Raw genomic sequence first — 23,676 nt, forward strand, 5'->3', positions numbered from 1 at the left:
CATTCTATTCTTAGTTTGTAGAAGAATGTAGTTTCGTGAAATGGTAATGCATTACAACAGCACGTTACACCCAAGTGAGTAATAACAATGCAATTCTTACTCTGTGTGAAAGATTAAAAAATAGCTTGTGTATTTTAAACATTTACATGCTTAAGTTGCTTAAATACTTTACAAAGCAGTCCATGTGCAGTTGAGTATTCAGTTATACTCCCTGAAGTTCCATTTTTTGATACGTACAACTTAATTTCATAAGCAGAATTCCAGCATGTTTCGTCATGCATATTGATGTACTAATCATTTATAATACAGCTCTCTAGAAGAAAACACATGAAAACCAAGGACTTCATTCTCTAATAACAAAAAAATTGTAAATGTTATGTTCTCTTAATAGTCTTTGAAAACAACTTTTTAGTCGTTATATAGGAACAGTGTTAAAAATGTCTATATACTAATAACCAAGTGAGACTATACAGCGTTGTCCTGATAATGACTACCTAAGCAAAATATAAACCTTTTCTTCGCAGGAGTCTTTGAATTAATGTCTTTTCAAAATTCAATTATGTGTTTGGGGGGAGGGTTTAATACTGTGTAATTTCCTTTCAGTAATATTTCTTTAAATTGGCGAAATGGGCTTTAAAGGTTCAGTTCCTGCTGTAAAGCTAGATTGTACACTAACAGTGTACGCCAAAGTGATTTTACAGTACTTTTTTCCAACTTACTGACATATAGGTATTCAATGTCTTGCATTTAAGTTATTGTCAGAAACAGTCCTTGTTTCATTATAACACTCAAAAATTCAGAATTGTGACTCTATGAAATATTAAGTTTGTGATCTCGTAGCTTATATCCAAAGTTTTAAGACTGTTAGTGCTGTTTGTCACACTTTGACAGCATACTGTAGCACAGAAAGCTACATGAATTCTCTTCCATCTCTGGTAGAATACGTTCTTGACACTTTCACTCTTACAGATATTAAGAATGCATCTAATCTGGAAGCAGTTGAAATTACTCTGTCTTGATTATGAGTGACCTAGGAAGTGAACAAAACATCACAAGTAGCAAAAGCAATTTAAACTGACATTCAGTGGTGTACTGATGAAAAAACAAATTCTAGCAATACTGCTGTTGAACCTTACATGACTGGAGTATTTGTTTCCTGGTCTACTGAGGAGCTCAGAGAGATCGAGATACATCCTACTCTACGATGCATGTAAACTCTTTGATATATCCTATATAGCAGCAATGGTGGCTTTTGCTTTCTGTCATCTAACTTTAGAAGTCTAATTGTATTTCTCTCTTTGGCTCAAATAAGCCTGCGTTTAAACTGACAGGAGAGGGTTTGGTCCCTGGGGTGGAACAAGTTAAATGTAAGAAACAGCACTTTGAATCAGGAATGTCTTCTGCAAGGAGCCTGTTGTCTTTGGTATCCATTCAAAAGGCACGTAAGAAAGACTAGCATTTGAAAGAAGAGTTGCATATTGAGAAAGGAGGCACTAAAATCAATGGCTTGCCCTGACATGCAGCTGGGGGAGTGGGGAGTGGAGTAAGCATTACAACAGTTGCTCTAAACTGTAAGCACTTGTGCATGTGGACACTTGTCAGGGGCTTCTGAAGGTCTAGCGTACACGATTGGCTGTGTCAGACTTAGCAAAAAGGTATGTATAGTGGGTAGCTTCAGCAATATATGATTTCTCGGCAGATGTTGAAGGAAATTCTTTTGGGGAACCCCTATGGTATCTTAGGAGTGTGTTTCATTTAACTGCTGTGGAATTCAGCACTACGTACTAACTGCTGTTGTGCCTTATTTTGCAGATCTTCTTGAACTGATACAAAGCTTGAATTCAGTCTAAGTATGAAAATACAGTATGTGTTTCAAGAAAAAGATGATGAAAGGAATTTATAGGAAGTTGTAATTCAATGTATTCTATCAGAAAATGCAGAAGTGACGTGCCTCCAACTTTAACTTGTCTCTTCTGTTATGTATCCCTGCCTTTGGAAGAAGAGTGCTCCAATTTACGACAAACCCTTCTTCTAGAGCTTCAATCCCATTGCCTTTCACTGCCCTCATGAAGGAACGTAGTCACCTGCTTTCTGATCAGAAGGAACCGAGAGGTCACAGAAGAATCAAGAGGTCCTTTTGCTGTAGAAGGGTACTTAAAAGGAATATATTGATTGGGTTGCTCTGCACTTTATCTTTGGGGTATAAAGTAGTGTTGAAGCAAGAATATTACCATGGAAAAACAGTATTAATTCACATATCATTTTATCAAAATTAAGACACTCATCATTTTGATGGATTTTATGGCTTCTGCCACGTTGCTTCCATAGGTGGACTCACTAACCAAGAAACATGCTAAAATTGGTAATTTCTTAGAATTTTTCATGCCAAAAGTATCAAATGTTATTTTGAGAATGTTTTTTTATCCTTCTCTCCTGTAGCCTTTTCAAACAATGGAATCCTTTGAAGTTTTAAAATTTCCTTCTTGCAAATAGCTGTGCATGTGGAATAATAGGAAGATTTTTGTTCTGCTTGTGGAAAAAAAAAAATGTTATCCATTGATTTAAGTGGGGTTGCATTTCAGCTGTCACAACTCAAGACTGTCCTGATCTCAATTAATACAAAGTGAGTACTGCCAGAAATGGAACTGAAAATAGGTATGATGTTGATTCCAAGCTAGGATTTGGGGTTTAGAATTTTGATAAAGATGGCACTATGATGTATTATTTTACGTGTTATTTTATATTGTGTCCTCACACTTTAAAGCCAACAGTAAGGGTAAGAGAAAAATGGGGGCAAATAGATTGAATAGATTGAATGCAAAGGAAGCTTCCAACTGTGTGTACCAGTATCTGTAGATGCAGTGCTATTGTCCAGCTCGAGTGCTTCATACTATGTTGATACTCTGTGCTTAATTACAAGTCTAAATACATATTTACTTAATCTGTTTAAATTAGGTAGGAATAGGGTTGAGATTTGCAATGATAGGCTCTTGGATAATAGCACATGATTTTATGCTGCATCCGCATGGTTGGATGATCAAGCTGGTAATTTCAAACTGAACTGACTGAGAGCCTTTCAGTGAATTATGTGAATTTCTGTGTGATCCTCACTTGGGCATGTAAATTTACCCATAGATATGTGAAATTGTGCATGCATGCAGCTTTCTTTCCAAGCAAGTCTGTATTTTAAGTGCATTCCTGAAACCTTCAGGTGAAAGTACAGCCTGATGCAAACTCGTAGTAGTACAGTACCTCTAGTTGCTGTGGAGTTGCATGAAATTAATAGTCTTAATGCAGAACTAATTCTTGTTTCATCTGGATTTACAATCTGCTTGTAGTTGTCTTTGGAAAATTTCAGTCCTGACATGGGATCCTGTGGAATCAAACCTTCATTCAAACTAACTCTTCTGTCAAGTGAGAAGTTCCTTTTCATTTCCAGCATGATAGATGTGGACTTCTCTTGTCAATCTCAACTTTGCCCTGCAAACTACTGAGTCTGCAGGATAAAGCATGTTGCTGAAGAAGTTTGTACGTGTTTGAAGGGGTAGACTGAACTTAATAATTTGCTTAAGGTCTGGGCTGACATTACTCTGGAAGTGTTTCTGTCAGAATATCTAAGATCTGCCTAGATTTCAAATGAGAACAAAAGTTGTTACCTTGTAAAATATAATCCGAATTAGTTGGGCTTTTTAAATTTTTTAGACTAGTTTTACTAATTTAAAAACATTTCCAGCCTACTTTCTCTTTCTAGATTGGTGCTTAGCATATGTTTGTAGTATTAAGAATAATTATTCTTTTTCATTCTTGAGTTAGGAGCTAACCCAGTGAGAGGTTTCTGGTTTTGCTTTTAAGATCCTCAGGATGTCTGTGAATTCAAGACACTTTATAAATGTACAGCTTTGATCTCAAACCTTGTTTGATTTGGTGGCCTATTCAGCCCCTTGCTACTGTTCTGAAAGTATTAAGATGCTTATAACTTTTAGCCTGTACAAAGTAAGAAAAAGACTTTCTCAACTAGGCTGCATATTCCTTCTCGTAAAACCAGTGAAAATTGAAGTAGGTCTGCCAAGGTTACATTTTGAACCAGCTGAATTGCCAGCTTTTAAAACTAAAATAAGAAATGCTTACTTTTTTCTTGTTGTTTCTGTGGTGTTTTTTATTTTACATTAAATTAGATTGAAAATGCTGACAGAAATTGAAATAACTATTATTTCTTGCAATGGTAGTCTGAATAGTTTTAACCTGGAATGCTGATTTTCATTTTCTTACAACATACCTCAGTTTTCTTTCACAAGTGCATTGCAATTTTAAGGGCTCCATATAAACGTTTCTTGTATTGGCACATGCTTAACTGTTAAACTGTATTTGTTCTAGTATTTTGAAATTTTCAGTCTTCAGTATTTTGGCCTTTGGCATAGTGCTGCAATATTGCATTGATCAGGGTCGTCAGTATTTGCAAACTACTCTTTTTCTTTCATTCACTCTGGTCCTAGTCTTCCAGTTTGTGGGAAAACTTTGTTCTCGGTTGTTTCATGTTCTGGTTTTTGTTGTTGTAATACTATTAAAGAGCTATATGTTGGAGGTCTTGTACTAATCTTGGTATTTCTAAATAGGAGGGAGAAAAATTATGATCTGTTATAATGATTAACTTTGTAAGGTTCAAAATTTAGATCTAATGTCAGCCATTAGAAATGTCATATGGAGGCTTTTTGGCTTCAAATAGATTTGCAGCTCTCATGAAAGTGGGCCACAAGTCTCCCTATAAACCCTTATTTCAGCAAAGTTCAGTGCTAATACGGAAATCTGCCACGTCAGGTCTCATTGCAGAACCTCCCCAGTCATTTCTGAGATATTAGAGCTCTTGACTTCTGTTATCCTTTGCTGCTACAGATTGCCATTAAAGAAGAGAAAAACAACCACCTTCCAGGGATAAGGGTGTGGAAAGCCAGCAGTAGGAGCAAAATTGGAGTAACGGCTCCCAGCTCAGCCCAGTGCCCCAGGCAGCGCGACAGCTCCAGTCGCTTTAGATGGGGGGTACTGTCTCAGCCGCTCTTTTGAGCAGATTCTTGCTTGCCTGGCTTAGTTGCTAGGGCACACTTAGCCAGTTGTAAGATCGTGATATCAGAGAAGATCGCTTGAACACTAACGTGACTTCGGATGGTGCTTTCCATGGAATAAAATGAACCTTCTTCACAATTGCCAGTGTTTGCACATAGCTCTTCTCGCTTGTGAGCAGCTCCCTGGCAAGCCTGGGTCATGTGTCTGCTGTGTCTTCACCCTAAACTCCGAGTTAGTTGTTTCAGCCAGCAACTTCGAAGTGGAAGGTCTGTGACTGGTGGAGGTTTGGAAAAATACACTAAGGGGGTAAAATAGAGAATTGCTTTACACGGCTTGAGAAGAAAAAGATTTTTTTTTTAACGCTTGCATAATTGTAAAACAGAAGGGTGATGGCATCATAATTGGAAACTCATCGTGCAGTTATTCAGATACAATTATCCCTTTAATGCAGAGATCCTAAAAAAGGCTTGTGTTCTTTACTCAGTAAACACAGGGCAACCTGTCAAATCAACAACCTAAACTTGAGTTTAAAACTGCATAGCAGCCCTGTCCATCAGTGACATATTTTTATTAAAATATTTTAAATTTTGTTCTAGGATAGATGAGACGTTGTAGCGAAAAATGTCACATTAATGGTGTTTGAAGAAAGGTGTATTTTCTGTATTCCTGCACGGAGCAGGACTTTTCACTCTGAGGCTGAATAAAATTTTGGTGCTGTTAACTCAGTAATGTTAAATTTAAGTAGTGTTGGGGACTAACAGCTGAAATGCAGCACCACCTCAAGCTTCACTTCGTTCTGATGATGGTTTAAACAATGAAATTTTTTAAAAAGCATCTTGGTTTTTTTCTGCTCTATAATATCTATAGATGTTTTTGTCTCAGAGGACAAGAACAACAGAGAACTGAATTCAAGGCAAGGGTTATTCGTTGTTAAAAGTACACAAGTCAAAATTACGTATTCATTGAGGCATTCAGCTCAATTCTGCTTACAAATTCCAAAATAAAAATGGTCTCTAGGCACCTGCTTAGCAAGAAGTAGCACTTGCTACAGAAATACTGGTATGTACATTTCTATGTCTGTTTTCCTGGCCATTTTCGTCTTCTAGCATTTATATAGTAAGATGTAGCTTAAAGTTATACAGAAAACAATGTAAAATAATTTCACTCCTTATAGACTATATCGGGTGATTTATACATCATTCTTATTCATCCTGCAGTTAGTCCTGTGATTCAGAGATCTCTTATTTTCTGTGATATGTTTGAGAATTAAATACAACCCTTTTTGCATTTGACTAGGAAATACATTGTTTAAATTATTTACTTGCATTAAGCTTTTAAAATTATTCATTGGTCTAGCTACCATAGTTTCTGTCAACCTTTTTGACTGGCAGAAGTCTTAAATATGTATGTGTTACAATGATTATGATTATAAAGATTCAGGTAAAAGCTTTTAAAGTAGGTATTAGCAATGCAATCAAACTTACTGGAGTAACAAAATCCTGAGAAAATGCTTTTTTAAAGGCTCTACGTCCCCAGCCGTAGGTGTCCGAATTCATCGTGCATGACAGGTTTTAGTTACGAGCAGCAAACTTGGCTCATCCATCTTCACGCCTGCTTTTCTTGTGAGAGCCCAGTGGCAATCTGTGTTTCTCTTTGGCACTGCTCCAATCTGAGCAGTGTTTTTCTGACAGAGGTGTGAATGTCCTTTAGGAAAGGTGAGCCACGAAACATTGATTTGGTCTAAAACAGACATCGAAGGGAAACCCCAAGAACCGGCAGATGGGTGGATTAACTGACCCGCTGGCCTCGGTACCACGGTATACTGAAGAGAGAGCAGTACACCTGAAGGCATGGGCCAAGCCACGCTCCATGCAGGGATAATTTCTGAGCTCTGTGTATATAATAATTGTGTAGTAGGGAAAAAAGCAAATACTAATTGGTTTTCTTTATTAGTCAACAGCAAGGTGAACGCTTTATCCACGAAGGAGTCAATGTGATACTTAGTTGGATTAATCGTATAGTCCTTATCCCGGTACTGTACACAGTGACTTCTACGTGTCGTTTATGTTCATAAAACTGATCTGTGCTCATCTGCTTTCTTTATCTAATTGCCTGTGTTAAAGGCGCTTGATGAGACTTTAACAACTTGCAGATTCCTAGTCAAAACTAAAAGCAAGGGAGCGAAGTTGTAAGTGAGAGCTAAGCTCGTAAGCCTGTTCTTTTCAAAAAATGTCCCATATTAACAGTCAGGCTCTGTTTATTTTGGGACTTTGAAAACTAAAGCATTTCAAGCAATTGTTTGGCTACTCAAAAGCAGACAATGCAAGAACTGTTTTATAAATCTGTTTTGGATCAACATTAAAAATCAAGCTAAAAATGATCAAAACTAAACTGACTCTTTAGAGAACCAAGTAGCATTATAGGGATCTGCAGTTATTCCAGAATCTGAGACCTGCTTAAACAAATTGTAAAGTACATGGTTATTATAGGAGATTAATATTTATTGTATTAAATGTGGTCAGCCTTAATTCCTTAGTAAGTGTTATGCAAAGTGTGTCACTGTTTTTCAAAACCTAGCTGAGAAGGATCATTAGGAGGAGTATTAATTCAAAACTGATTTTTTTTGGCTGTAGGTCACGAACTGCAGCTTTCATTTTTATTGTTCCTTAGGACCCAGACATCATGCACTTAGTCCGAGAACAAGACCATCAATCAACAGATACGCCTGGAGTATGCCATTCATTGGGGAGCAGACAGATGCCTTTTTGAATGTTTGATTATGTTGGTAGTTTTAAAAGGAAAAATCTTGAGTTTGCTTGCACAGGAATTCAGGCTTAGTTTTACTTAAGGCCTTTTGTACAGAAAAATGGTGAGAGCTGCCAGTTGAGAATCCCTTGCTCTCTTCTTGTCTCTCTGAGCTTGGCAACGTAAGTTCTAGAGCTGCTCTGGCTGGAGTGTTCATCTTGGTACTTGGTCAGTCTTCTATGGACTGACCTTCTGACCAAAAGAAGGTCAGTCTGCAAGTCCTTTCTGTATCCAGCAGCTACTTATCACGAGACACTGGTAATAAGGGTTCCAGTCTAGGGAGGAGAAAAGAGGAATGCCTTGGTGTCAGAGCCAGGGACACTCAACTAACTAAACATTGCGTAAATATATATATAGCACAACAAAGTTGTTAATGTGAAAACAGATGCTGAAATAACTAAGTTATTGTTTCCTCCAAGTATTAAGAAATACTGTTTTACTTGCATCAATTTTATCTGACCAAGTTCAGTTAGCCCCTTACCTAAAGCCTGTTCCAGCTCTTGCTCAGTGTCATTCACAACTTCCCGTCAGCAGGCAGGTGTTCAGCCATTCCCAGGAAAGCAGAGACTTGGCACACATAGCAGTTGCTTGGGAAGATGAATGCTATAACCACCAACGTCCTCCCCCGCCCCCCGATTTCTAATTTCCCTGATACCGTCATGCTAGAGACGAGCTGTTTTAAAGTTTGCATCTTTTTAATATTTTTCAAATTCTGTGTAAAGACCGGTGCTTTCCAGTCTAAACAGATATCCATGCGAAACAGGGGCGATGATCATGTTGAAGTGTTGGATAGTAACAAGGAACAACTTACTTCCATTAAAAATCTCCCGCTGTTACCCCCTGCTGCTGTTTGTTAGACTTTTTCATTAGGGAGAACGAGTGAAGAGCCAGTTGCTCCCTGAGGTGCACGGTTACAGCCCTGCCAGGCTGGGTTTTTTCCAGCACGCACAGTTTTGGAAGCTTGAGAATGTTTTTGAAACCCTACCCAAAGCGAGCCTTTGGGCTGGTTCTTCTGCTCCCGATCCAGCTCACCAGCAAGCAGTTCTTTGGCTAAATACGCTTACAGAAGTAATGGTGTGTTCTGTTGTAACATGGTTTTCATTTGCTATTGAAGACCCAACTTTTCTGGCAGAAAAACCAACTTCATTACCTAATAATGTGGGATTGCAGATTTATAAACTTCAGCCACTCCGTTTATTTTTATACCATGTCTTAGGGGGTTTGATGGCAGAGAAAGCCATTTCCAGTGCTGTTATCATATGGGGAGCAGGGAGTTTAAAAACACAGGAGCATAGAATCATTTAGGTTGGAAAAGACCCTTAAGATCATCGAGTCCAACCGTTGACCTAACACTGCCAAGTCCACCCCTAAACCATGTCCTCGAGCACCACATCTACCCGTCTTTTAAACACCTCCAGGGATGGGGACCCAACCACTGCCCTGGGCAGCCTGTTCCAGTGCCTGACTACCCATGCTTTTGATGTTTGTAAAGTACAAATTACTGGTAATCATTTTCTTTGTAAATCCACACTTGGCACATTTTTATCTTCTCCCGAGGTAGATTTACTCCAAGGGGCTACAACTTTCAAATGTGTGTGACAAAAATTAAGAAATGGCTAGCAAGTTTTCCATTGCAGACTAGCAGCCTCTTGAGTGCTAGGCTGCTTCGAGGGGACTGCTGGTTTTTGTTTGCGTGCCTTCCTGAATCCATGGCTGTAGGTTTAAATTAGGTGGTTTCATGAGCTTCTGAGAACAATTGTGTCAGGCCAATCCGGCACTTAGAAGTCTGGTACTCCCAGGCATTGCCTTGCCTTAGAAACCAAGTCTCCTGCCAACTTCAAATTTCAGTCACATTCTTAGGATACAACCTTCATGGTTTCCATTAAATTAAAGATGTTGCATTTTACGGTGCATTTACTGCAAGTACTTCTGTCGCAGAAGGCAACAATCACTGCTGCATCAGAAGGCAAAGATGTGTCAGCTGGTTAATTCCTTTGAAGAGAGAAGTTGAGCTCCTCCACCAAGCTGTTTGTGCACCAAAAGCCAAATCACGTGAGCACAGATATTTGCATTTTTGATGCTGTTTCTTATGTGCAGTATACCCCGTTCCCCTTATTAATCATTGCATTCTGAGAGTTGCTTTACATTTTGTGTCGAAATTACCTCCAGTAGTTTGAACATCTAGAGTGTTGTTTTTTAAAGAGTGATACAATCAGTTTCTCTGCTGCCAGATTAACACAGGTAAGTTCTTTGTTTCTTCCAAAGCAACGCTGAAAGGATGTGATTTGGAGAAGTACTTTTTCCTTGCAAGCTTTTAATGATTGTAAAGAAATTATATAGTATGGTATAGCAATAGTAGCCCATTCTCAAGAGCAAAGAAGCAAACATGCAACTAGCATGAAGTCTTTCTAGGCTGGTACCTACAAATCAAAAGGTGCCAGCTAATCTGCAGCTCGTTTGCATTCACTGTGACAATCGGTAGCCTGTCACACCGCCGCGCTATGAGCCAGCTGAAGCCTACAACTTGTATTTTGATTGCTCTGCTGTATTGATGCAGGTCTAATAAAATACCTTCTCTCCATTTGCAGTGCAGTTGTTACGTGGGGCCTGCTCCGACGCCTTGTTCCCGCTATCAAATGTTTTACGCTACGTTGGTGCTTCTGGGCAACCAGTCAAGGATCTGGTATGTACTCATTCATATTAAATATTCTGTCTTTTTATAGCGAGTGAAGAGGGCTGTGATAAATGAAGCCCATGTTTTGTGATGACGACAGTAAGGTTGCACAAGGCATAGATCACTGACAGTGAATTTAATTATTTGTAATTAAAAGGGAATGAACTTCCAGTATTTCGGGCTAAAACATGTTCTGCGTTAGCGATCCTAAACAGCCTCTTGAATGCAGAACTCGGCGTTTGCACATGGACAGAACTGATCCGTGTATGTGACATTTGACATGAAGTTCCAGATTCAATCGCCTGAGGCGTGATGAAATGCAAGTGCATTTAGAAGAAGCAACTCTAACGTGCAGTCAGCCCGCTTGCATCCTCGTGCGGCTTGGGATAGTCTAGGCCAAATTTGGTGGCCACCTTCACTTTTAAGAAGTGAGCTCTGTACCCAGCTTCCCTGCGATAGGTAAGCGCCGAGCAACTCCTTTCTAGAAAAAAGTACCCACAAAGCACCTGTTACACCCACAGTAGCTGGTAGTGACACAAGGGAGTAGTTGGGGAAATTGCCCACGTGGAAACAGGAGCTTTGATTTCTCATAAGAAGCTTGAGACTTTCTGTGGACAAAGCATTCCCACATCTGCTCCTCTCCTAGGGCAGGACTTGGGGTTTACTGCCTTTTATGGGGAAGGTGTAATTTCCTTCATTTTTTTATGTGACAGATGGGAGTATAACTCGTGCAAAAATCATGAACCTGTGTTTGAAGAAATGAAAGAAATAGATACACTTAGTTCTCTCTCTGCTTCGGGAAGGTGAGGAGAGTGAAGTAGCATTTTTAAATTTCTGTAATGAATAGAACTAAAAGTACAGACACGTTTCAAGACTGGAAGCGTATGAAACGTGCTAAGCATCATGCACTGATGCTTCAGAATCCCTGTGTATACTGCATTAAAGGTGAAATACTTCGAACTGCAACAGAACCGTGATGACTTGGGATAGCGAACAGGCATTAACAATCAATATCCAATATAAAATACAAAGAATGTGATGTAGTTGTGAAGTCTCAATATCTTGTGTGTGGCTTATAAGGCTCTAACATGCCATTGAACTCCACAGTGAATACTCCAGTTTCTTACTGATTGAAATAAATTTACAAAGTCATGATCCAAATTGAATCTGGCTTACTTTCCCCCGACACACACTTTGCCCTTATGCCGTTGCTCCTTGTACCTTTGTGTTACTATAGTTGTAAAACACAATCTGCTCAGCACTGGTACCGTCGGGTCAGTAGGCCTTGATAAATTTCTGTTTCTGTTCCTTTACACCAATGAGAATGTCAAGACAGCTCAGCATGGCTAAGTTAGCGTTTGTATACATTTGTCATTTTAATAAACTTACTGGAAAAAAAATCAGACCTTACCTATTTATATTAAAACTTATTTTTCGAGTTCAGTATATTTTCTAAACAACAGATGTTTGCCTTAATAATTTGTCTTGCTATTTTTGAAGAAAAAGGCAATTAATTTAATACCACGGACTCTCATCTCATAGAATCACAGAATGGTTTGGGTTGGAAGGGACCTTTAAGGGTCATCTAGTCCAGCCCCCCTGCAATGAGCTGGGGCATCTTCCACCAGATCAGGTTGCTCAGAGCCCCATCCAGCCTGACCTTGAATGTTTCTGGGGATGGGGCATCTGCCACCTCTCTGGGCAACCTGTTCCAGTGTTTCACCACGCTCGTTGTACAAAATTTCTTCCTTGTACTCTGAATCTACCCTCTTTTAGTTTAAAACCGTTACCCCTTGTCCTCTTGTTACAGGCCCCGTTGAAAAAAGCCTGTCTCCATCTTTCTTATAAGCTCCCTTTAAGTACTGACAGGCCGCAATAAAGTCTCCCCGGAGCCTTCTCTTCCCCAGGCTGAACAACCCCAGCTCTCTCAGCCTTTCCTCACAGGAGAGGTGTTCCAGCCCTCTGATCATTTTTGGGGCCTCCTCCGGACCCGCTCCAACAGGCCCATGTCCTTCCCGTGCTGAGGGCCCCAGAGCTGTTCGCAGTACTGCAGGTGGGGCCTCACCAGCGCGGAGCAGAGGGGCAGAATCACCTCCCTCCCTCGCCCTGCGGGCCACATCTCTTCCTCTTCTCTAAGACACCTTCCTTTCCTATTAGCTTTTATTCCCGATTTTTATTTTCTTTTTTGGTTCACTGAGGTTCTACAGATGTCTCTTGGAGGGAGGTCATCTAGATCAGTGACGCAGGACAGAACATCTTCCAAACGCTGTCTCCGATTATCAGTGTTCGTTTAGGCCAGGAACCATTCCATGTTAATGCACTTTCATCTCCATAAACAACTCTTCAGGAAACAAGGTAACAGAAAAGGAGCTCATTTTATGCAGCCATTTATGTACATTTATAATTACAAAAGACTGTCACAAATATGTTAGATTTTTTCCTTTTCCTGCGAGAGCCTAGAAATGTGATTAGTTTATTGCCACCTGAAGAGAAGCTCAGTCTCTTAAAGACCTTGCTACAAAATTTTCTTGTACGAATCCAACAGATAACGAGCAGACGCCATTAATGGATCGTGTAAAAGACGCAAATGTGTATCCAGGAGGAGAGAAGAGAATTTTACTTCCTTAATTATTTGCAATTAATGATTCTTATTGACTTGTGATTGCCTGTGGGCTTAAGGGGGTGGATGAAAAAGGTGCTAATTCTTGTATAATTCTAAACAGCTGCTCGAGCAAGGTATTTGTTTGTGTCCGCACCTCAAATTATACCTATGTCTGATGTACTTGCACAAATTGCTACCGAAATGTAAAGATCAAGACATCCAACAGACCACACATTTGTAAGTTATTTGAAATGTGTTTGAAGTCACAAGCCTAAGCAGAGTTAGATGACGGAGCCCCAAAAGGGAAAAGAATTCTCTTTATTGTCAAATAGCTTAATAATTTCGGCTGGAAAGCTACTGGTTAAAAGTGTGTTTTGGGACCAGTATGATTTACGGCGCTGCAATATACTGCACTGGCAACAAGTGGCTCATGGGGGTACAGCTCTCCTCCCAAATCAAAATGAGCTGTACGAATGTCATTTTACCGGTATAAACACAGCTCTACTGGTGACTTTTGCCACCGTAACGTGCATCGCAACTTGAGGCGAAATCACGCTGCTCTGTTGCTTGAGGTTCAGAAGCCTGCACAGAACCAAGGCCGTAGCGCTGACAGTGAGAAGTTACTGTGCAGAAAACGCTAACGGCCCACGTACTGGCTGAAGAGTGGGGAAAAAAACCCTTGGCTTCGTTTTGTGAGGAGCGTGCTGTACTCTTGTTCTCCTACGCTGACTTTGGATTTCACAGCATTGCAGGTACGTACCCAGCAGCAGGCTGGGACCTGGAGGCAGTTTTGCCAGCATGCAAAACTCCTAGAGAATCTCAACAACAAAGGAGCTAAATCATGTAAAGAACAAGAACGTCCTAAAGGAAGAGCCCAGCGGGGATCCCTACTGGTTCGTTAATCACTGAGATTGGCCTGGCAGGCGAGGCAGGGAGTAACAGCGTTTGAGGCTGAGTTTGTAGCCAGAGCACGCTGTGGTGTTTGCGTGATCCTTCTGTCCGCAGCTGCAGAGTGCAGACTTGGCGCCAGCTGCAATTCCAGAAGGAGCTGGCGCTAATGGGATCCACTACTGCCTCTGGCGGCTGAAGAAGCATCTTCTCCAAAGGTGCCAAGCAACGGGCACCTCTTGTTCCCTGGCCACATCCCCACTTTGGGCTGATGAAAACTTCACTCTCGAGTAGAAGGATAAAGATTTCATTCCTTGTGCGGTAAGTATATGCAATATTGATTCTGAATGTATTGCCTAAAAACTTGAATATAAAATAAATCTAGAACCAAAGGCAAAGTTTGATGGACCAGGATAAACATTTTGGATCTAAAACCAGCCCCATTTTACACTGATACAGAATTTTTTCCCTGACTGTGAACACAAAGATGATACCAGTTAATACCAGACAATTTATAACATAGGAATGACTACAGAATTGCCTATACTGGATTTATTGAACAATAACTGTTTACCCGATTTTGGAATTTCACAATACTTAATCAGAGTATGTGGACTGCTAGCATGCATGCTAGTTCTAATTTAGTGACACTTCATAATTATTCACAGTAATGAAAAAAAGTAAACTCTGCAAACATTCCAACCATGCAAGAACTCATATCTTAGCTGAACAGACAGCAGCTTCTCTAAATGAAACGTCATATTTTAAATGTTTTACTTTATTAATAATAAATTAATCTGTGGCATCACTGATCAACAAAACACTAAAGATATAGTGTGCAGATTGTCTATGTGCTGATCCAAAAGGCAACATCATTGCTGCCTTCATAAAAATTGGAGAAATGCTAATGAACTTATATATCATTTTCAACCCTGTGAACAACACTGAGCAGAAGAAATGTGCCTCCAGGTTTCCCCAATTTTTCTGTTAGATAAGGCAATAATAAAAAGTGTAGCATCACAACAATCTACTTAAAACCCTAGATACTGAGTCCTGACTTAACACAGTGCTAAAGAGGAATGTGCAAAAATAAACACTTGGATTTGCACTTTGATTCTTCATTGTGTAGAATTAAAAAACAACAAAAACCAAACCAAACACCAACTGTTCCAGATTCCACTGTCAGGAAAAACAAAAGACAAGCTTCTGGGACAAAGCTGTTCTTTCAGCCCGTGGCACTATTTGGAATATCTTGAGCATCTGCTAAATGTAGTTTTTGGCTGAAGCAAACCATTAAGGAATAACATTTTCACACATAGGTAAGGTATAAACAAGATAGCAGTGTTACATGAAACTAGGCTTAGTCCTGTGACAGATATGCACCAGTCCAGATGAATTCAGTTCTGTTAAGTCCTATGCTAGTTCCCAACCAGTACATTGATCTTCCTCAATGAGACTTAGGCATTACATACCTCCAGAATTCGCTGGCAGATTATTTTTATCACTGTTGTGTGATATTATCACATTCCACTTGTGTTCTTTATGAGACCTAGCCTTAACCAGCTTTCCACAGACACAGGGAACCTATATACTGGTGCAGTACCTTAAGTCCCAAACCGGAGTCCCACCTTCCTCGATGCACACAAAGTGCGTAACACCAGACATAACTAGACTGCAATATAAACTGAAGGCAACACTCCTCAACTGTGTTCTTAGCTTATCAGAAGCGTGATGTAAAAGACAAGCTAAGACATTCGGCTTTATCTTCTTCTGGGTGGGCTAAGAGCACACATCTGTTCAGTCACCAAAGCTCTGCTGAAGTATTTGACTCAACCACAGTCTGACCCTAGAAATAAAAAGTTAGGTCAGTCCACTCTTCACAGTAAAATCAGTGATAAACAGCTGCATACATTTCTAGAGAAAACTAAAAGGTAATAGGATTCACTTAGCAATGGGACAGAACATTTCTGAGTACCGTAGAAGGAATATTGTCGTGTATGTTTGTTCCCGAGTGTCTCAGCAAGAAGCATGTAGAAGGACCCTGCTTCTGACAGGCCTTGCCATCTACTGTCAACACGTTGTCTAAAGTGCTACACGCTAGCTAAATAAATCATCGTATGCAAAAACAGCCTGTAATTGAAAGTGTTGAGATCCAGTCATTTATGTACTGGAAGAACCTAAAAGCCATGCTGTATTACAGTACTGCAATTTAAAAGGACGGACATTATTGAAGCCATTTGACTCCTGTAAAGACACCAGTTACTGGGGAAATACACTGTAATTTGGTTACAGTTAACAATAATTATAATGCAAAATAGACATTTAAGGAAAAGGATACATAGATGAATTCAGTTCTTCTAGCTGCAATATAAATGTAGAAAGTATCAGAAATGGCATGTCAAGTCAGTCAAATGCAACAATTATGGTGGTATGATGAAATACATTAAAACAACAAAGGAAATCACTAATAGTTTGGGCTGAAATGTATGATTTTATTACAAAAAGCAAAGCAAACCTGCACTGAATTCTACACCAGAGGCAAGTCCCAAATTAAGTTTAAATCTGCTGATCTCGGGAAATTAATGAAGTTTTAACAGGTTTGGTTTTTATAGAAATACACTAGAGAAAGGAGAAACTGAAAGTATAGAATATACAGATCTAAATTCCTTGTTATGTGTGGTCTTCCCCAGATGCAGGAGGACGGACCACAGGGAACATGGTCGTAGTTCCCTGGAACGTCAGCTGTCTCTAAACAGGCCTACATCCTCAGACAGTTTCCAGCTAGACTGCTCTACTCACCAGAACAAGCAGCAGCCTACAAAAAAAGAAAAGGTACTGTGTTTTCTCAAAACCAAGATGAGGGTAGGGCTCATGTCTTGGTTCATTACAGAACTATGCTCTCCTCAACTGTAAATCACTGCCCACCCAGTAGCGCTGTTTTCCTAGGCCGAGTTCTGTGGGCAAAGTTCCGTGTGTTCTGCCTTCCCAGTACTTACATCTGATAGCAGCCTATCCAGATTGGAGTCACTGGCTAGTTTTCTTTTATCTTCAGGGAGTTCTTCCAGCTCCCCATAGAGCTCCAAATTGAGGCGAGCAAGTTTCTCCTGCATACTCCGCACATGCTCCATCTGCTCTATGGAACATTCATTTCCTAAAGGACAAGCTACAGCTTTATCTAAAGAAACCTGAGAAGGCACACAAAGGTGCGAAGATGCAGCTTTTTACATCAGAGAAGAGGAGCTTAAACATCAAATTTACAACTTCATTTGCTTTCTCAATGATTTCTCCCTGTTTCACTACTGAAGCTTCTGTCATCCTGTCTGGTGTTGTGTTGTACTGAACGTACGATAACTACCCCAGGTACTCACTGGTTTTTAGAACAGTGTTTTTTCTATACTCCTGAATTTCTCTCAGATTTAGGAAAGCCCTGGTTTTTAACTTTAAATATGACCACAATAAACCTTTCTAATTTTGATTAATCTTGGGGGCTTCTTTCTTCTAATTGATGCTTTATATAATACAGACTTTTCAGGTTCTCTTGTAAAAATCGGTGTGGAATTTAATGTGACATGCTAAACTTACAAAAGCACATACGCATCTTTCTACTCATGCAGCAAAAAAAAGGAAGCAGAAGTGTCATGGTTTTTCTGAAACCTCCATCAGCTGTGAAGTAGTAAGAAGAGTAAGATGCCTAAGACAGAAGAGTAAGCTGGGTAAAATGCAACTTGCATTGGATTCCATAAAAGTTGTTAACAATAGTCTAAAGTGTTAATATGCAGCAAAATCAGGTGCTAAATACAGTTACTTCTTATTATTCCTACACTATCATAAATAAGTGGCTTTAAACTTGCTATCTTAAACCTATAAGCCAAGGTACTGCCTTTGGTAAGCCATGCTGGAAGAAACAATGAAATGGCATTTGAATAATTTCACAGCAAAGACAACCTTACAATAGGACTGTAAGTTAAAAATGCAGTAAGATCTATTAATTATGCTAAACTTCATTTCTATACGGCAGAGTCCAACATGACAAACTGGCAGTCTGTCCATACAGCACGCTCGTTTGCAAATGTTACCATTGTATAGGTATAAAACAACTATGGTATACAGACAATTCATGCACTTACCAAATGCTTGAAGTTTGCCAGAGTGGAAGTCATTCAGGAGACTCAGAAGTCCCCTTTCCATTTCCTGGACATCTGATACATCTGTGAGAAAAGAATGCTGGATTGGTGCTGCCTGTGCCCCTTTTGCTTCGCCTCCTGGAGGTTTGGCTTTCTCTTTTATTACACTGAAAAAAAAAAAAAAGTAATTAAACAAAAAGATTACTTCCTGCTTTCACCTTCACTGAGAATCTGAAATGTAGGGCTCTGAAAATGAAATGGAAAATATATACTCCATATTTCAATCACTCTTTTTAAGTCAAAAAATGGGTCACTAGTTTGTCTTAAGAATAAAGAACAACATCGCTATCTTGACAGTTTGATACTGCAAAATGAAGGATTCCAACAATCTCCTTTCCTATTAATGGTGGGAAACATCAGTGGAGCACATGTATGTAATGGCCATCTTAATAATCTAAAGATGACCATTACCCAACAATGACACGTGATGCGTGGGGCATTATCTACATAAAATCACCCAAAAAGCATCTGCAAACTCTCTTTAAGCCAGAGAGAAAAGCCCTCAGCAATCATATGCTCCTGTTGTTGCAAACACCTAGAGGCTGCAAAGTGTGGAAATCAACTCGTTATAACCTATACAGGAAGGTGACCTTGCGTCCAGATATATCTTCCTAGAGCTCCTTCTTCCCACCTTCGAATAACATGCCAATTTTGTAAAACTCGCCATCAAAAGCAATCTCCCAGTCCTCTGGCACATACCAAATGGAACTAGTCCATGCCTGAACCAATGTTAAATGTGCTAAAAATTCTCTACAGCCCCCTTCGCAACAGAACCATCAAAATCCCTGGATCCATACATTTTTCTCTAGACATAAAATTTATTCAGAGCACCATGTGCCCATAGAAACTCCATGAATGAAAATGAATAACCATTATAAATCCAAATGAACATGCAATCACCATGGAAGCTAAACACTCAATTACCAGTAAGAAATAGCATGTTCCATCTCTGACCCAGAGACAGACAGACAGACTGCATCCTAACCTAATACGATTCAGGTAAGGGGCTGTTCTCATCCCTGATTTGCCCATCCATGTGTGCACACAGCCTTCCTCTCACGTTGGCCCGGTGGCTTCTGCAGCCTCCTGGTGAGCCTGTTCAGAACCTGATTTTGAAAAATCCTGAAATCTGAAAAATGTTGAGCCTAAAACTTAAAATTCAGGATACTATGGGATGTTAAAAAAATTACAGGCTTAGTAAAGAGGCTTTATTTAATTAGTGAAGATAAGAGGGTTTACAGCATAGTAAGCTCTACCCTTCCCTTGAATACTCCCATGCTCTGCAAGTCATAAATTGTCTCTTTCCTGTGGGAAATAATAATTCTTTTTCCAGCCTAACAGCTTCTGTAGTCTATAAACACTGTATAGACTACATAGTCTATATGTTGGAACAACTAACAGTCCAACAGTTATCGTATCTGGTTCAACTCAGAGCAACACGTCTCAACTGAGGTTTAACTCTGGCTATTTCTGCTTCCATTTCAGACTTAAAGAAAGGTTTGTATGCCAGAAAGGTCATTGATTTTTTCCACCTGTATCTGAAGTTTAATACAATATATTACCGCTCCTGGAAAACTTATTTCATTAGATTCTTGCAGATGATGTGAAAATTAATTAAATACTCCTACTCCGCTATCGTAACGGCCGTTCATCGTCGCATTCTTATGTCAATTGCCGCTCCTGCTTGGAGAGTTTGAGAAATTGTATTATCACTGCTTGGTAAGCTTCACTTAACAATTAAGCAAGAATGTCCTTTTCCAAAACTTAAAGCAAAAAGGACATTTTCTCCTCTAGCCAATATTGTGGGCTACAAGAAATGAATTTCTAGTAGATTCCAGAATAGTGTTGAGTCTTAATAAATGGTACAGTCAGCTGCAGGCACCACCAGTTTATAGCACATTAGTATTTGTTATTATTTCCCTCAAATTACTAGCATATTTTCCCTGAAAAAAAAAAAGTAAAAAAAAAAAAAAAAAGACTTTACATTGCAGAAATGCATTATGTTTCCATCAGGCCAATACTGGGTCCTTTAGACAAACTATTTGTGCCAAAGAGGACAGTTCAGTATTTAATCTTCAGCTAATGCTTACAGATCAATAAACGCCGCTGCCTCTCTCCAGCTAACATTTCACTTTAAAAACCCTCTTCACTCATTTATCTATCTACTGTATCTGCCACAGCCAAGAAATGTATTTTCTAACATGCAGGAAAATTAACATTCTCAAACTGAAATAGATGCATCATCGGTAACACACAAACTACTCCAAAATGGTACTTTCTGAAGAGCTGAATGCCTCTCTCTGTGCATGAGTATGGCCTGGGAGCTGCTGCTGCCCCCACCGATGGGTCCCCAAATAAAAAACACACGGAAATTCCAGTTCTAGCTCATCCTGTTCAATTTACGTCCTTCATTTCCTGCCCTGCTTGTGAGTTCCAACCTTGCAGTCATGTAATATTTTATTTGTTCCTCACAGCTGTACATCTGGGGCTCTGCTAGCTCCCATACGATGCCCGCATTTGCCATATTTGATCACCCAACTCTTGTCTTTCACCAGCCACATCAGGCTATCATCTCTTCAGCTAAATTGTTACCACTGTGAGTCCACAGCATTGTGTAACATCTTACAAAGCTTACGAGAGTAGTATCGAGCATCTTTTTCTGTAAAATAACCATTATATTGCATTAAACACAAATTGCTTTGCTAAAACGAACATGTCATCAAAAATTTTCACGAGTCTGAAGCTCGCTCTTTTCATTCTGTCCCAGCCAGGCTCAACACCCTTTAGACTGTCTGAGCATTGGCAGGTTTCTGGCTCTCACTTCCACTGAGCCTGATGCATTCCGCTGATGCTCCCAAGCTTACCGTTTTAACTTTGGTTTCTGTACTGCAGGCTGTGGTGCGGGATTTGAAAAGGCTGTACTTTTGCTGACTGGCACGGAGTTTTTCTTGGAGTTAGTAACCTGGGCAGGGTGACTGGTAGATGATTTGGGGCTCCTCCTCTTGATTTTCCTTTCTTCCATCTCTTCCCATTTACTGCACCTAGACTAATTTCTTGTCCTCCAAAGGGAAGAAAAAAAAAGTAAGAAACACCCATTAAAACTGGCATTTATAATAAAAGGAAGGGAAAAGACAGGTCACAGCGCATGGAAATACAGCTTTATAGTTTCTTCAAAGATGAGCAGTTACTCATTTCCTCAAACAAGAGAATCCAGTTTTCAGGAGAAGCCGCCCAGGCCTGCCTCATCAGCAAAACAAGCAGGAATTAAAATCATCCGCATCAGCTTCAGCCGACGGGTACCTCAGAATGATGTCAAGCTTTGTGTCCCATGGGTTATTGCTAGAAAACACCGGGATGAGTCAAGTCCGCACCAATCAAAATTGACCGAGAAACGATGGTGGCATGAGGATGCTGCGATTCATCCTTGCCAAACAATCTCTTCTAAAGGGAGAGGCTTTATCAAAACTCAGTTGATGCCGAGTTATTCCTGCTATTATACATGCTATTGAGGGGTGCTACCCAATAATATATATGCTATCCTGCTGCTGTTATATATGCTATTACCGGGTGCTGCCTAAGGACGTCCCCGCCTGGGGAAACGCCTCCTCTGAAAGCCTCCGTCCCAGGGCACACCGATGTAAACCCCAGGGCGCCATCGCTGACCCACCGAGGGCCGCTTCCCCGCCGCTGCCCGCTCCGGGCCCACCGCCCGGAGTAACGACCCCCGCCCTCAGGCACAGACAGCCCCTACTGTATGTCGTCACTTGATTAGCACGGAGACTTGTGACGCTTCCTCCCGGAGTACCACCGCCCTCCCCCCAGCCCCCCACCAACCGCCGCCCTCTCCCCCCGCCGGCGAACGTTAAACGGCCGTTAAACGTAAGCCCCGCCCCCCGGCCGGCCCCGCCCCCCGGCCGCCCGCTACCTGGGGGGAGGCCCCGCCCCCGGAGCGGCGCGCGGACCCCCGGCCTCGCCGGCCCTCACCCCTCCCCCGGGGAAGCGGCCGGCCCAGCCCGGCGCGCGGGTCACGTGACCGCCGCCCTCTGGGGCGGAGCGGCCCGGCCAGCCCCGCCCCGCCCCGCGAGGTGCATTGTGGGGGCCCCGCCCCCCGCGGCGGCCCGACCCCCGAGCGGGCCGGGCGACTGCCGTTCCCAGAGCCCCCCGCGCGCAGGGCACTGACGCCGGCGCCGGGAGGGGCCGCGCGCTCCACCGCGCATGCGTGAGAGCCCCGCTTCTCCCCGCCCCCCCGCGTGCAGGGGCGGGGCCGTGCCGGGTGGAGCCGGAGCGGCCGTTAACGGCCGAAAGGAGCGGCGCTGCCATCCGCCTCCCGCGGCGCTCCGGGGGACGGGGCACAGCCGCTGCCGAGGCGGGCAGCGGACTCTGGCCTCGGTGTCTCCACAGGGGCGGGAGCCCTCCGCGGCGGGCACGGCGCGGGGCTGCGGGCCGCGTCGCCGCCTTGGAGCCCTGCAGCGTGCACATGCGTGTCAGGCGCCTCACGGAGGCGTCCCTGGCCGTGCTGGAAATGCCGGTGAAACGGCACATTCCGTGGCTCGAACATGGGAGAAACGGAGGGAGAGCAGAGTGGTTGGAAAAGGGACTGCCGCCTCCTGGGCAGCAGTGCGTGTCATGCCCCATGGGAGCATGCCCCATCGGAGCTCTGCCTTTGCCACCTGCAGAGGTACCGGAGCTCCAACGGGAATAGTTTTTGTAGGCTCGAAGCCGCAGTTCGGTGCGCGACAGGTTCGCGTCAGTGGCAGGCCCTGTACTCCAGGTGGCGGCATCCCTTCGCACGCTGCAGCTCTTGGAGCCTTGGCTGCTCTTCCCCTGCCTTTCCCTTCGCGGCTGTTGAGCTCTCTGTTGAGAAGCAGCAGGGGTAGAAAAGCGGCCTGATAAACAGCCAGGACCCACTCCTCTGTCGTACAGCCCCATCCCCGCGACAGGCGTTCCCGGGGGGGGGTTACTGGTCCGAGTTAAGTGAGGAGGATCCTGCTGCCGCGTTTAGTTTGATGCAGCTTTCTGTCTTCTCCGACCTTAATTCCAGTCTTGAGTAGCTGGCTTGCAGGAACTTAATTTTCAAGGCAGGCAACATTAGCAGGGCGTGCCTACCTAGCCTTAGTAATTAATAAGTTCAGCCCCCCCCCCCAAGTCTATTTCGTAGCGCTGTCTCTATTGTAGAGGAACTCAAACAATTGCATTTCTAGTCATGACTTGTCTCTTCAGTGCTCCCTGTCATTAATGGCTTTGTGGACTCGAATGCTTGGCACATCTTTCCTAGCTATGGCTGATAGCTCCAGGCGTTTTTGGTAGTTTGTTGCCTAGAGGGATGAACTTACCAGCTATCTCTACAATTTGTCTGTCAACTTGGATTTCTTCTACTTGCAAAGAGATTTTACTTTTTACCGAAGAAAGATGTTCAAAACTGTACGTTTTCTGATGAAAACTCTCAGATGTTGCTTACGCAGCAG

The 23,676-nt window shown here is 41.8% G+C and overlaps 1 protein-coding gene and 2 long non-coding RNA genes across 6 annotated transcripts; 1 reads left to right on the forward strand and 2 right to left on the reverse strand.

Annotated features, from left to right (window-relative positions):
• Positions 1-4,927: 4,927 nt before the first annotated feature.
• Positions 4,928-8,475, reverse strand: LOC148053329 (uncharacterized). Its single transcript, XR_015708718.1, has 3 exons — positions 8,345-8,475; positions 6,543-8,138; positions 4,928-5,356 (listed from the first exon to the last, which is right to left on the reverse strand). It is a non-coding gene; the product is annotated as an uncharacterized LOC148053329 (long non-coding RNA).
• A 2,386-nt stretch (positions 8,476-10,861) lies between these two features.
• On the forward strand, positions 10,862-14,415 carry LOC148053330 (uncharacterized). The gene is made up of 3 exons (XR_015708717.1): positions 10,862-10,996; positions 12,736-12,892; positions 13,884-14,415. It is a non-coding gene; the product is annotated as an uncharacterized LOC148053330 (long non-coding RNA).
• Positions 14,416-14,564: 149 nt separating this feature from the next.
• On the reverse strand, positions 14,565-22,293 carry CCDC28A (coiled-coil domain containing 28A). Of its 4 annotated transcripts, none has more exons than XM_087776456.1 (6): positions 22,137-22,293; positions 21,076-21,270; positions 18,155-18,318; positions 17,024-17,178; positions 16,366-16,388; positions 14,565-15,307 (listed from the first exon to the last, which is right to left on the reverse strand). In XM_087776456.1, the coding sequence occupies exons 2-6, from the start codon at positions 21,231-21,233 to the stop codon at positions 15,253-15,255; spliced, it is 555 nt and encodes a 184-aa protein (XP_087632582.1). In that variant the 5' UTR covers positions 21,234-21,270; positions 22,137-22,293; the 3' UTR covers positions 14,565-15,252. The 4 variants fall into 4 exon arrangements, with proteins under 4 accessions (XP_087632582.1, XP_087632584.1, XP_087632583.1 ...); XM_087776458.1 differs by having other exon boundaries at positions 22,196-22,255; XM_087776457.1 differs by lacking the exon at positions 22,137-22,293 and adding an exon at positions 21,776-22,000.
• Between the last annotated feature and the right edge of the window lie 1,383 nt (positions 22,294-23,676).

Source organism: Nipponia nippon, unplaced genomic scaffold (assembly GCF_047370975.1).
Source record: "Nipponia nippon isolate SJK-2023a ecotype South Korea unplaced genomic scaffold, ASM4737097v1 scaffold_4, whole genome shotgun sequence".
Classification (NCBI taxonomy): Eukaryota; Metazoa; Chordata; class Aves; order Pelecaniformes; family Threskiornithidae; genus Nipponia; species Nipponia nippon.